General features: G+C 42.9%; 1 protein-coding gene across 1 annotated transcript in view; it reads right to left on the reverse strand.

Annotated features, from left to right (window-relative positions):
• Positions 1–12,909, reverse strand: part of NEB (nebulin) — a 99,360-nt gene that overhangs the window by 13,196 nt on the left and 73,255 nt on the right. Inside the window, exons 120-133 of the mRNA XM_066323198.1 lie at positions 10,714–10,824; positions 10,469–10,573; positions 9,527–9,631; positions 8,288–8,392; positions 7,345–7,455; positions 6,777–6,887; positions 5,542–5,655; positions 5,321–5,425; positions 4,804–4,908; positions 4,587–4,691; positions 3,713–3,805; positions 2,544–2,636; positions 1,351–1,443; positions 771–863 (exon numbers count right to left, since the gene is read on the reverse strand). Of these exons, the coding sequence (XP_066179295.1) occupies positions 771–863; positions 1,351–1,443; positions 2,544–2,636; positions 3,713–3,805; positions 4,587–4,691; positions 4,804–4,908; positions 5,321–5,425; positions 5,542–5,655; positions 6,777–6,887; positions 7,345–7,455; positions 8,288–8,392; positions 9,527–9,631; positions 10,469–10,573; positions 10,714–10,824 (1,449 nt within the window). The remainder of the gene's footprint in view (positions 1–770; positions 864–1,350; positions 1,444–2,543; positions 2,637–3,712; positions 3,806–4,586; positions 4,692–4,803; positions 4,909–5,320; positions 5,426–5,541; positions 5,656–6,776; positions 6,888–7,344; positions 7,456–8,287; positions 8,393–9,526; positions 9,632–10,468; positions 10,574–10,713; positions 10,825–12,909) is intronic.

The raw sequence follows: 12,909 nt of genomic DNA on the forward strand, positions 1-12,909 counted from the left end.
ACCGAATTCAGCTGGGATTGGGGCAGGGTGACCCCAAACAGGGCACAAATTCAACCAGAATTACAGAATAAAAATTCAGGCCAGAATTCAGGTGGGACTGGGGCAGGGTGGCCCCAAACAAGGCACAAATACAAACAGAATTACAGAATTAAAATTCAGGTGGGATTGGGGCAGGGTGACCCCAAACAGGCACAAATACAAACAGAATTACAGAACAAAGGGTTCCATGGTGCTCTTCCAGGTGGATGTGTCAGCAGTGGGAATTCCACACAGGAATTCCCTGCTGCAGTGATTTTCCCACCCACACTGGATGTTTTCCTGCTGTCCCCTCAGTGCCAGGAGCTGGGAATGTCACCAGGCTCCTCACAAAGACATTGGGACAGCAGAGCCCCAGGGCAGGAGCAGGCAGAGACCCAAACATTCCCTGTGCCAGGACTCAGGAAGGGTTGAGAGCCCATTTTCCATGGGCTGGAGGTGCTGGAAGGGTGGGCTCTGCTCCTGAGGAGCACTGACACCATTCCCACCATAAATATTTCCTTAGGAAGCAGAAGAAGGCTTTGCTCCTGTGCTTCCATTCCTGAGGTTAAAAATCTTCCTTCTGCAACAACGGCACGAGTTAAACGGAGGGGAAAACGGAAATATTAATATCCTGGCAGGGGTTTCGGGGTGTGATGATGGAAAGGTTGCTCCCAGCACACCCAAGGATGGGACATTCAGGGGTGACAGGGTTGGGTTTGGGAGGGGAGCAGGGGCTGGTGACCCCTCAGTACCGAGCTGATGTGCTCCTGGTTCCGGCGGACCCGCTCCATCTCCGGCGTCACCGGCGTGGCAGTGCCAGCCCCTAAACCCTCCTTGTACAACACCTGTGAGCGACAACAGCAGTGCCACAAAAACCCCACTGAGGCCAGGCCACAGCCACCAAATCCCTGCTGCTGTGGGATTGTGTTTAGCGTTAGGATCACTCGGGATTCATCGCTCGTTCCAAAGGCAAGGATTGAGGAGGAGGCTGTGGGGGATTATTCTGTGAATGGGTCACTGCAGAGAGGAGATGAAGGCTCAGGGTGAAACAAACGTGGGGAGAAACACCACAACTCCACAGGGATGTTCTGCTGCCCGGTTTAGCTCAGGAAATAGCCCAGGATTATTTTCAGGCAGGTTTGTTCTTAGAAGAAAAGCACGTGAAGGTGTAAATCCTCCCCCCAAAAAGCACAAACAGTGGAAGATCAATGAGTTAAAACCCTGCCAGGGCACAGGCAGGACTAAACCCCTGAGGAAGAACAAGGTTAGGGTGTTAGGGGCACAGGATTATAACAACATCCCGTTGTTATAACTCCTGCAGGGTGGAAGTACCGAGCTAATCTGCTCCTGGTTGCGTTTGACTCGCTCCATTTCTGGGGTCACGGGCGTGGGGGTGCCTGTGCCCAGCTCCTCCTTGTACAACACCTGTGGGACACAAGCACCAGCAGGGTCAGACCACCCCTGACCTCCTCACTGGGGTTACAAACTGGGATTGTACAGAGATAAAAACACCATTTCCATCCCTCAGGATGGTTATCAGCACAGTCATCACCAGCTCAGAGTAATTTCCCTTCAATGTGTCTTCGTTTAAAGGACACAAATTAAAATATTCTGCTGAGCCCACTCTGAGAGGGATATTTTATTTTTCATCTCAGTCTAGGGAATATGATAGAATTACTTTTCAGGCAGTCAGCTTTTTTTTATGGGATTAATAAACAGTTTAACCTTTCCTGGAATTGTTCAGTGCACAAAGATTTCACTGTGAGCTTTATTCATTTCCACTTTTGTTTGTTTGCATCACTATTTTACTTTGGGTTAAATCACTAGGAAACAAAAACAACTGAGTGCCACCACTCATGTTATAAGGTTTAATTTAACCTGTAGTTATTTGATTTTTAAAAATTGTACTTTTCATGAAAGGAGATATTTGTGGAATAACCCCAACCTGACAAATGCACTCAAAGCTCTTCTTGAGAGTAGGAAAATCCTTGTACCAAACCAAATGAACAAAAAATATTTCACTGCTTGGTGTCATTGAAACAAATTAATTAATTACAGCAAGGGAAAACAACTTGTGGGGAAGGTTAGGAAAAAAGGAGGAATCATTTGGAAAAACAACTCAGTTGTCCATAAGTGAGCTGTGCAATTTACACTTGACTGGATATGGGAAGGTTTTGTTTTCCCTTATAATTGTCACACCAAAAGGTTCCAATTGGATTTTTTCCCTCAAAGTTCTGTCTTCCTGATCTTTTTTTTTTTTTCCCAGTCAAACTTCAACACATAACCTGGGTAATTTTTATTCTTAGCTCTGTGGTCAGAAAAGGCCACAGAAGAAACACAGCAGCGACTGAGTGGGATAATCCCTGTAAAACTCAAATATTTCGATTTCCTGCTGCTGGCCACAGGGATCTGGGAGAAGCTGGAGCTTTCCCAAGAGGAAAAGGCTGGAGCAGAGCCCTGGAGGGGGCAGGCGAGAGGGAATGATGGAGCTGATGTCAGGGAACAGGGACATTAAGGGACATTACCGAGCTGATGTGCTTCTGGGTCTCCTTGACTCGCTTCACCTCCGGCAGGTCGGGAATGGGAGTCCCCTTCCCAATGCTCTCCTTGTACTTCACCTGCAAATCCCAGCACAGGAATCAGGGAAAGGGAAAAGGATTTACAGGAAAGCTTTCAAAGGTGTCTAAAGAGCTTTGTCCTGATCTCGTGGAGAGGGAAAGTTTAAAGGACTTCACCACCTTCTCCTCACCTTCCCAAGGAATCTGTGACAAGGTAATTCAGGTGTTGTTTCACTGGGAATGGCACTGAAAGGGTTTGATAAAACCAGATAAATTCCTTTAAACCTGATCCTATTTGGCCTCTCTACCAAGCAAAGGAGAATTTGGGATGTGTAAGAATCCCTCCTGTTTACCAAAGGTGAGAATCATGACACAACGTTTCAGCAGGGACGGTGCCATTGCATTTCTGCTTTGCTAACAACAAAAAAAGCCTTTCACGAGAACATTTTAAACATTTTTAACACATTCTGCATGAACAAACTGGCTGCAGTGTTAGTGCATGACACTAAATGACACCACCATTAAAAAAAAAAAAAAAAAAAAAAAGCGTGGAGGATGTTTAGGAGCTTTGAAATAAAATTAATAGGTAAAATTATTCCAATTTTAGAGTGCTGTGACTTTTAGATAACATCTAAGTTTTCCAGGACAAAACAAACCAAAAAAATCACCAGCAGAAAATTCAGTCTGAGCAGAGTAAAACAGATTTTCCTGGGAGATGGTCCCACCCTGGAATAGGTTGTAGAATCTTCATCCTGTGGGGTCCTCAAAACCCAACTCATCCTAAAGCTGAGCCACAGGGTTGGAACAGATAATTTCAACACATCCCTTCCCACCTAAACAGTTCTTTTTTTCTGTCCAGACTCTATCAGGGACGAGATCTAATTGACAGCAAGAGCTTTTGTGGTTTAGAAATGGGTTGTGAGTAAGAAATGGGATGTTAATCATTAGAGAGGTTACTGTTAAAGTAACAAGGATGGGCAAAACCTTTCAGAAAGTCACCCGTAGCTGGGTGGGTTATTGGCCAAACCACTGTTAGCAAGATGTAAAGAAAAGAAAAAATATATTAAAAAAATATATATTATTTCAAGTTGAATTAGCAGCGGTAGAGTGAATATTAAAAATCAATTCTTGTGTACCGAGCTGATATTATCCTGGGTTCGTTTAACTCTCTGCATCTCTGGGGTCTTTTCAATTGTGGTTCCAGTTCCAATATCTTCTTTATACAAAATCTTAACATTTAGAATGAAGACAATAAGGTTAGGCATCCAAAACACAACATTCTTGCTCCCAGACACTGAATTTGGACTCAACAGAGCAGCTGAAAGCCCAGAGGATCCACTCTGGTGCTGCCTCTCTGAAGGTGTCCAAAGTGAGCACCATTTGGGAAAAAAAAAGAGCTGATTTTTTATATTTAATGCTTTTTAAGTAGAAGATCATTTATACAATGAATCAAATTATCAAACACGTTTCAGTAGAATATTCTTGGGCTAGTGGATGGAGTCCCTGCTCGTGGCAGGATGGAAGAAGATGAGCTTTAGGTCCCTTCCACTCATTTCATAATTCCATAATCCAAACATTTGTGGACTAATTTTAGGATGGAAGATCATTATTTGCTCTAATTTGATTTACACAAATGTTTTCCACTTTGTGAATGGTGCTGGAGGCAAAATGCCACAGGAGACTTGAGGCACTTGATGGCAACAGGAACTGGGCAACAACTCAGGCACACAGAGCACGAGGGGCAGCAGGACAGGGAACTGGGACTGGCATGGGAACAGCACAAAGGAAAGGGATAATAATTATATTAATTTAATGAGGGATTGTTGAACTCTATCACAGCTGTGCCTGTGAAAGAGGGCAATCACCCCACAAAAAACAGCTGGAAAAACACTTTATAAAGCCCAGATAAATTTACTGTACCTGTAGGAGAAGGACAGAAAAATTGTGATTTTATTAAAGATATTAAACTCGATTTTTTAGGCTGAGGGGTGGGGACAAAGGTGACCATACCGAGCTGAAATTCTTCTGGTTTTCCTTCACCCTCAGGATTTCTGGGGTGTCCTGCACCACTGTGACTTTTCCTTTACTGTTCTGTAGGTCTGACTGATACTGCAGCTGTGTAAAGGGAAAATGGCAAATGTTAATTTTACACTGTACAACTTCCCTGACAGTTTTCTTCAAAAATGAGAAAAATATGGGGTTTTTTTAAATTTATTTCTGGGCTTACCATGCTAAAGTTCTTCTGATTCTCTCGGACCCGCTGCATTTCTGGTGTGTCAGCCACAGGTACATAGTAGGACATGCTCTTCTCTGCATCTTCCTTGTATTTTTTCTGATGGAAAACCCCAAATGGATTAAAATAGAAAACACAAAAGCAGCAAGAAACAAACTGGAGTTATTGACTGTTAAGTAGTGCTCGTCTTTGTGGAGATGTGAGTTCTTCTCTGTCTGATAGAAACTGAGATTATGCCTCTGTGCAAGATTCATTTTAGACAGCAGGTTATTGAGGAGTAGAAAATTAAAAATCTGCTTTAAAAAGAATTAGCTTTGCAAAGCAAGAGAAATTATTGTGTCACTTGACACAGCAGTAAAATTAATTAGATTATTGCCGTAGAGTTCCAGAGCTCTGGAAAGATTTGCTCCCTGGTGCCTCCTGAAGGCTGTGAGAGGTGGTTATTTGAGTGTTTAATTAGTATTTCCTGGAGTTCCCACATGAGCAGGATTAATTGCTTCACTCAAGATACCTGGCTGGAAAGGTTCTTGACCTGCTGGGCATGAATAATCTCTGGAGTATCAACAACACTGGTGTAGTTGGCTTTCTCCATTTCTGCCAATTGTTTGTATTTGATCTGTCGGGCAAAGCTCACGTTTAGGGGCCTCTGATCATCTCTGCACAACTGGATTTAACCAGGAGAATGGGAATTGTGCTTTAGAAAGAGCTGAGTGAGCCAGGGGTGGCACAGACCTGGCTGGCGATGTCGGTGGCGTTCCTGGCCCTGAGGAAATCCGGAGTCTCCAGCGCCAGCTCGGTCAGGCCCTTCCCACGGATCTCCAGCTCCAGGGCTTTCTTGTACTCCTTCTGCAGGGGGACACAGGGGTGGGCCATGGAAAGGGGGCAGCAGCTCCAGGTTCACAGGCACACGCCAGGAACAGTGCCAATCCCAACCAGGAATGGTACCAGTCCCAATGAGGAATGATACCAATCCCAAACCAGGAACACTGCCAATCCCAACCAGGAATGGTACTAGTCCCTGTCAGGAATGATACCAATCCCAAACCAGGAACAGTGCCAATCCTAGTCAGGAACAGTGCTCATCCTAAACCAGGAATAGTGCAAATCCCAAACCAGGAATAGTGCAAATTCCAAACCAGGAATAGTGCCCATCCTATTCAGGAATAGTACAAATTCCAAACCAAGAATAGTGCCCATCCTAGTCAGGACCAGTGCCAATCCCAATCAGGAATGATACCAATCCCAAACCAGGAATAGTGCCCATCCTAGTCAGGAACATTGCCCATCCTAGTCAGGACCAGTGCCAATCCCAGTCAGGAACAGTGCCCATTCTAACCAGGAATAGTGCAAATCCCAACCAGGAATGATACCAATCCCAAACCAGGAATAGCACCAGTCCCAAAGCAGGAACACTGCCAATCCCAAAGCAGGAACAGTGCCAGTCCCAAACTAGGAACACTTCTAATATCAACTCATAATTATACAAACAAATAATATAATTTCAGATTATTTGTTTGTGCTTCATGACTTAAATCTTGGCTTAGTCTCTTGATTAATTAATTAATGAGTCTCTTGAGCGAGTGTTGATCCCAGGTCCTGTTTCCCATCTGAATTCCTGACAGTGACTGCTCAGGAAAGAGCTTATTTAAAAGACCCCTTTGATCCTTATTCCCTCATCCATGTTCTTTCCTGCCCTCTACTCAAGAGTTTCTAGGGAATGATGAAGTTCACACCAGCCAAAGGGCAGGGATGGATGGAATACTGGGAAGGAATTCCTGGCTGGGAGGGTGGGGAGGGGCTGGGCTGGAATTCCCAGAGAAACTGTGGCTGCCCCTGGATCCCTGGAAGTGCCCCAGGCCAGGCTGGACAGGGCTTGGAGCAGCCTGGGATGCTGCAAGTTGTCCCTGCCCATGGCAGTTGGAGGCTGTTCCATCCCCTCAGGCGTTTTCCAAACAGCTCTTCCATACCTCGTTCAGGATTTGAGTGGCATTCTTGGCTCTCAGCATGTCTGGAGTCTCCTCCAAGGCCGTCAGTCCTTTCCCTTTGACTCCTTCCTCCAGATCCTTCCTGTACTCTTTCTGCAGGAGGAGGAGAAGTAAAAATACTGCAAAGCCAGACCTAAGTGAGTTTTACACTCTACCGACATTATTGCAAAAAAGAATTAAAGAAAATGAAAGAAAAAAGAATTCCAAAAGCTTCGAAAGAAAAGGAAAAAGAAAAAAAAATTTGGGAAACAAGAAAGATTATTGTAGAGGGTTATGGAAGAACTACTCCAAGAAAAGATAGGGATTATTGTGGAAGATAAATTGCCAAGGCACACACATATGGACCAGTTAGGCTGAGGGAAGTCAGAGAGGGGCAGCAAATGGGAATGGGGTTAAAGGACAAGGAAGAAATGTCCATGGCAAATTAGCTGACAGCACTAAGTGGATGTGAACATGCTGAGTGTGGGTGGGCAGGAGAGTGGGGAAGAAGAACTGGGAATGCTGGAAGTGCTGCAGGAAGCAGAGGGAAGAAGCCCAGAGGAGCTGGTACCTCGCTCGCTATTTTGGTGGCGTATTTGACATGTAAGAGGGATGGTGTGACCTCCAGGCCAGTGAGGTTCCTGCCCTTCATGGACTCTTCAAAGTCCTTCTTATATTCTTTCTAATCAGAGCAAGAAGAAGAAGAAGAAAGGAAAAAAAAAAAAAAAAAGAAAAAAAGAAAAAAGAAAAAAAAAAGGAAAGAAAGAAAAAAGGCAAAACAGCAAATATTTATTACAATTGTGCAAATCTGGGAGGGTGTCGATGTCACTGGGTACAGCTGATGCTAAATGGGCTCCTAAATCTTGCTCCCACTAAAACTTGTGAAGCAGCTCATTGCTTTCTATGGGAATAGGACCTGATCCTGCATTTATTTTTTATGTTTCTACTCATTTCTCTATGCAGAGAAAGGATTCAAAGGTACCACAAGGACTAATGGCCTTACGCAGATGCTTTGCAGCCACCATCTGAACACAGCCAGAACAGGAATAAACTTCAAATAAACAAACAAAAAAAACCTGCTCAAGAAAAGAAAATGACAGGTCAAGGGAGAACCTGTGACAGCAGAAACACACAGGGAATAAAAGAGTTTCTCAAAAATGGAGTTTTGAGGTGAGAAAAAAAGAAGGAGAGCACTTTTTGTGTCCTGTGATAACACACGAACAATGTGCTGTGTCGTAAAAGTGAAATTAATTTTGTACCACATTTCTTACTCAATGACTTGTTTAAGCTTCATTTAACGATAAAAATAATTACAGATGAACTGATTCCATGACAGGAAAGTGTCATGAATGCTCAGTGCAGCATTTAACAACCATCATAAAGAAATCTAAAATAACTATAATTTTTCAGTCTATCAGCATGCACAGGTTGCAAGTAGAACTGCCAGTTAAATCTCTAAGTTTCATTTTAAAACGAAATGTTTAAGCTTTTCAGTCTATCAGTATCGATTTTACCTCGCTCTGCATGAGCTGAGACTCCTTTGCAGTCAGGTATGTGGGAGTTTCAAAGTCCAACATGGGTTTTCCTTTTTCCTTCTCGTACTTTTCTCTGTATTTCACCTGAGAAGAAAAGACTGGAAGTCACCCTCCTAAATAATCAAAGACTTAATTATGTGCCTACTATCAATGGTTCTGTGATGAAAATTGAATGTCTAATGCAGTTTGCCTTCCTGAGATCTGTATTATTGACCAGCAAATGTCAAATTTGGTGTCCAGGAAGTAAAATGCCCATGGAGATGATTCCTGCTTCGAGTTCTATTACCCAGATTTTCAGAGTGCTCAGTGAGGTAAATTTGGCTCTGGCTAAATCAGAGCCTGATCCCAAACTCCCAAACTGGAGCAACAAGAACTGACCTAAAAATTAATTTACAACCTCATTAAGAACAACCTGATTAACAACCATTTCCTCATGGTCCTTTGCTGTGTGACCTTTTTGCCTTCCCATGCCTTGACCATCCCTGGGAGTGTCCAAGGCCAGGCTGGAGCAGCCTGGGACAGTGGGAGATGTCCCTGTCCAAGGCAGGGGTGGGTCTGGATAATCCCAAATGTCCCCAAACCATTCTGGAATTCTGTGCCAAGCACCAGAACAATCAGCTGTGGTTCTTGCTGCTCTTGCAGTATTTCCTCTCTTGCTTTACAGCCAAAAAATATTTGGAACAGAGAGGATCAGAGCCCAAATCAGACTGTGAATTTCTCTGGAGTGATCCACTGTTTTATTCCAGAGGGGAAAACTCCAGGCATGTTTATAGTTCAAGCTAAAGCCATTTTGGAGGCAGGAAAGGAGAGCAGAGCTCTCATATGGATCATGGAATGGATGAAGCAGTTGGAAATCCCCTACCAGCAACAACCCTAATTCCTTTAGTTCCCACTTTCTGTGACTCCCAGGTCCTTTTTTCTCTCCAAATCCCACTAATAAATGTATCATCCTGTGTAAAAGATCTATTTAGAGCAGGGGTGAGCAAAGGAGATTTGCTCTGGAATGAAGGAATCACACAGAGATTTTATCTGTGTATTTCATGTGTTCTGAACTTGGAAATGAGCAGCTTTTGCTCCCTGGATCCTTCCCCAGGTGTGTAGTGCTGGTAGGGCAGAGAGGCACAAGGAATGTTCCAGCCTGGAGGATTCACTGGGAGGATTTGGATGGAATTTGGAGCTCAGTGAGTTGGGATAAGGACAGACACACGTCCAACTTACGTGGCTCTGGAGTTCTGAGGCCTCCCTGAGATGAACCTGTTCAAGATTATCTGGCACCACATGGTAGTGACCCTTACTCTTCTCATATTGCTTCTTGTACTGGTACTGAAGGGAAGGTGTCAAAAATCATCTCAATCCAAAAAAAAAAATCTTTCAGCAAATTTACTTCTTAGGTCCAATCAAAGCAACATTTCAGTGGAACATCAGAGAGAAATTAGAAATGCAAGAAGTAAAACAAAAAACCAAGAAGTTTAGAATTGATATTGGGGGTTTAAGATGTGAGGGAATAGTTATTTTTTTATGGTCATTTGGATTGCAACAAAGGTTTTGTCCAAACCAGGATTAAAAGAATAAAAAAAAAAAGAGAAGAGAGAAAACACAGTGAGTAATGAAAAGGCTGTACCAGGCAATAAAGGTTTTGCCTTTTCTCATTTTCAATTATTTTGTTAGGCGTAATTATGTGGATTTATAATAGGGGAGTGTTAAACAAACATGAAGTAAAAAAAAAAAGGAAAAAAAAAAAGAAAAAAATTAAATATTGTAATCAGCAAAGAAAAAAGGAAAAAAAATTAAAAGAGTATTTGTTAGTGTAGTGCAATCAGTTAAAAATGGGATCAAGAACCAATCCAGCAAAAATTATCAAGAGGATTTAAAACATTAGCACTTCTGCAATCAGTTAAGATGGGATCAAGGACCAATCCAGTACAAATGATCAGAGTTTAAAACATTAGCAGTGGTGCAGGTGATGAAGATTTCCCTTCCCAGAGCACAAACGCAGGGAAGGTGCCAGTTAAGGGGGAACCATTAGGAACCAGAGGAAGAGATCACTACCAGGTGATGCCCATGGAGGTGCCCCAGGGAGCAGCTGTTACAGGAGGAGTTAGCAGAGAATTCCCAAGGGAATTCCCACCCCTGGGAGCTGTGGGATCACCCAGAGCTTACAGCACTGGCGAGCTGGCTCGTGCTCAGCACGTGGTTCATGAGCAGCGACTCCTTCATGTCCGTGACGGGCTTGTGCATCTTCTTCAGGTCTGCCTTGTATTTCACCTGCAGAGAATGAGGGCCAAACCCATCAGGAGAGGGCCCTGCTGGTCCAGCCTGGCCTGGAGGAGGCTCCAAGCGCACAAAGGAGGGGTTTGGGAAAGCAGGATGGGATTTCCTCCCAGGAAAAGCAGAAGCGAACGTACCTCGCTGGCCATGTTGTGAGCGTCCTTCATGGTCTTGTAGATTTTGGCCTCCTTCAGATCGTATTTTGGCTTTTTACCCAGCTCTTTGGCAAAGTTCTCCTTGTATTTCACCTAAACAGAGGAGAACCAGGTGTCACAGCTGCTCTGCAGGACTCACCTGTTTGGCTGCAGAGGGCCCTGTTTTGGTGGGGCTGGTTGGGAGAACAAGGAAAGTGCAGGAACTTGAAGGTGTCCACTGGAATAAAGATTATTTCAAAAGCAACCTGGCATGGGAAGAAAATCTACATCTCTTTGACATTTACAAGGTACCACTTGGCAATATTTCTTCCAGTGCAAAGGTCACATCCCCTCATTGTAAAAGTAAAAGAGCCAAGAGAATTGTGTTGCCAAAATTCTGACCCTTGGAGGTGAAAAGATTTTCACTTGATGGCAACAGTCCATTGATATAAGGTATTTCACAAAGACAAACAGAGACAGGTATGATAAGAGTAAAAACCAAAAAAATTATATATTATATACTATATATAATATTGTATATAATATATACTATATAAAATTAATATATAATATATAAAATATAATAATATAAGAGTATATGAAAGAGTGTTTAGAAGAAATTTTTATACACTTCTTGGAGAAATAAGAGCTTTAAAAACCTCAAGACTTCATCAAATACTTTTCTACCCATTGTTATGCACACAGTGTGTTCTGTCTGGATTAAAGGAGGACATTAACGATCACATACATAGCAGTGACACAATTAATTACTAATGATAAATAATTAATTAGATTCCACAAGAATTTTAGTAACACTTCCAAAGCACATTAGCTTCGGCCAGGTCAAACACAGCAATGTGAGCCATCAGAATCCAGCACATCCAGCCTGGAGGCACAGGAATATTGACAGCAATGAGAGTTTTTTAAACCAAGAAGAAGAGTTGCTGGGAGATCAATGCTAAGTTAAAAGCAAGCAAGCCAGACAGACAAAATCCAACAACTGGATGAACAAAGTGGACAAGATCCTTTACAAAGTTTATGAGAAGAGATGTCCAAGAGAAAAAAATAACTGTTAAAGATGATGCCCAACCCTTCTTTGCTCCCTCGCTGCCCCTCCAGCAGCTCATTTCCCCTCAGAACCAAAATTATCTCAGCAAAGAAAGTTTAAAAGTCCAAGAGTGGAAAAAGAATGGAAAACCAGGATCTCATCACTGGATGGGAACTAACAGAATTTCTTCTTTTTCCTTGTAGATCAGTTTAGAATCGTTGGTTCTCCTGAGGAGATCCTTGGTTTTCCTGCAGACACTGGGGTGGACATTCCAACATCCAAACATGGCAGCAGACACAACCAGACATGGGAAAACACAAAATCCCCTTTTTTTTTTCACTTGGAAATACATGTGTAAAACTGAAATGGCACAGACCTGTCTGCTGCCACTTCCAAATGGGCAATCCAGGCTCTGGTTTTCTATTTTCCAAAGGTTTGGTGTGGGAAGAAGATTAAGAAACAATGAGCCCTCAAACCAGTATAGGCTGCACTTCTCAGTGGGACTGATTCAGTCAGAGCCTGCTCTTCCATTAGGAAATTCTAGCCAATAAAATAGTTTAATTAAAGTTTAAATGAAGTTTTAATAGAAGTTTGAAGAGTTAAAATGAAGTTCTGGTGACTGTTCACTGAAAATTACCAGCACCATTGTTCAGGTTGGTCATACACATATATTTACACATATATTTCTCTGCTTTTTTACATCTTTACATCAGCTCACATTTTAGGGTTTTGATTGAAAAAGGTGAATTTTCACATTATGTGAGTGCACTGAAACCTTCCATAAAAAAACCTGGAAGCTCCGAAATCATTATGAAGGGCACGATGACATTTAAAGCTTCACGTGGTGCTGCAGAATTGCAAGATATTTATGCCAGCAAGAGACAGATGCACAACAATGGCATTAATGGCAGTTAATTAAAATTCTCTTACATGACTACTTAGCATATTTGCTTTCTTAAAGGTTCTCATCCAGGGGGTGTCATAGGAAGCAGCTCCGTGGCCTCTCATGTGTTGTTTGAGGTACTCTGCCTACAAGCAGCAGCAAGAAAGCAAGGTCAGAAAGGCAAAAATCCACAATTCATACATCAAGGGGTGAGAAAGAACCAAGAGGGATTGAGGTCCTGGCACAAGATTCTTTTAAAGACACCAAG

Source organism: Sylvia atricapilla, chromosome 7, assembly GCF_009819655.1.
Source record: "Sylvia atricapilla isolate bSylAtr1 chromosome 7, bSylAtr1.pri, whole genome shotgun sequence".
In the NCBI taxonomy this organism is placed as follows: Eukaryota; Metazoa; Chordata; class Aves; order Passeriformes; family Sylviidae; genus Sylvia; species Sylvia atricapilla.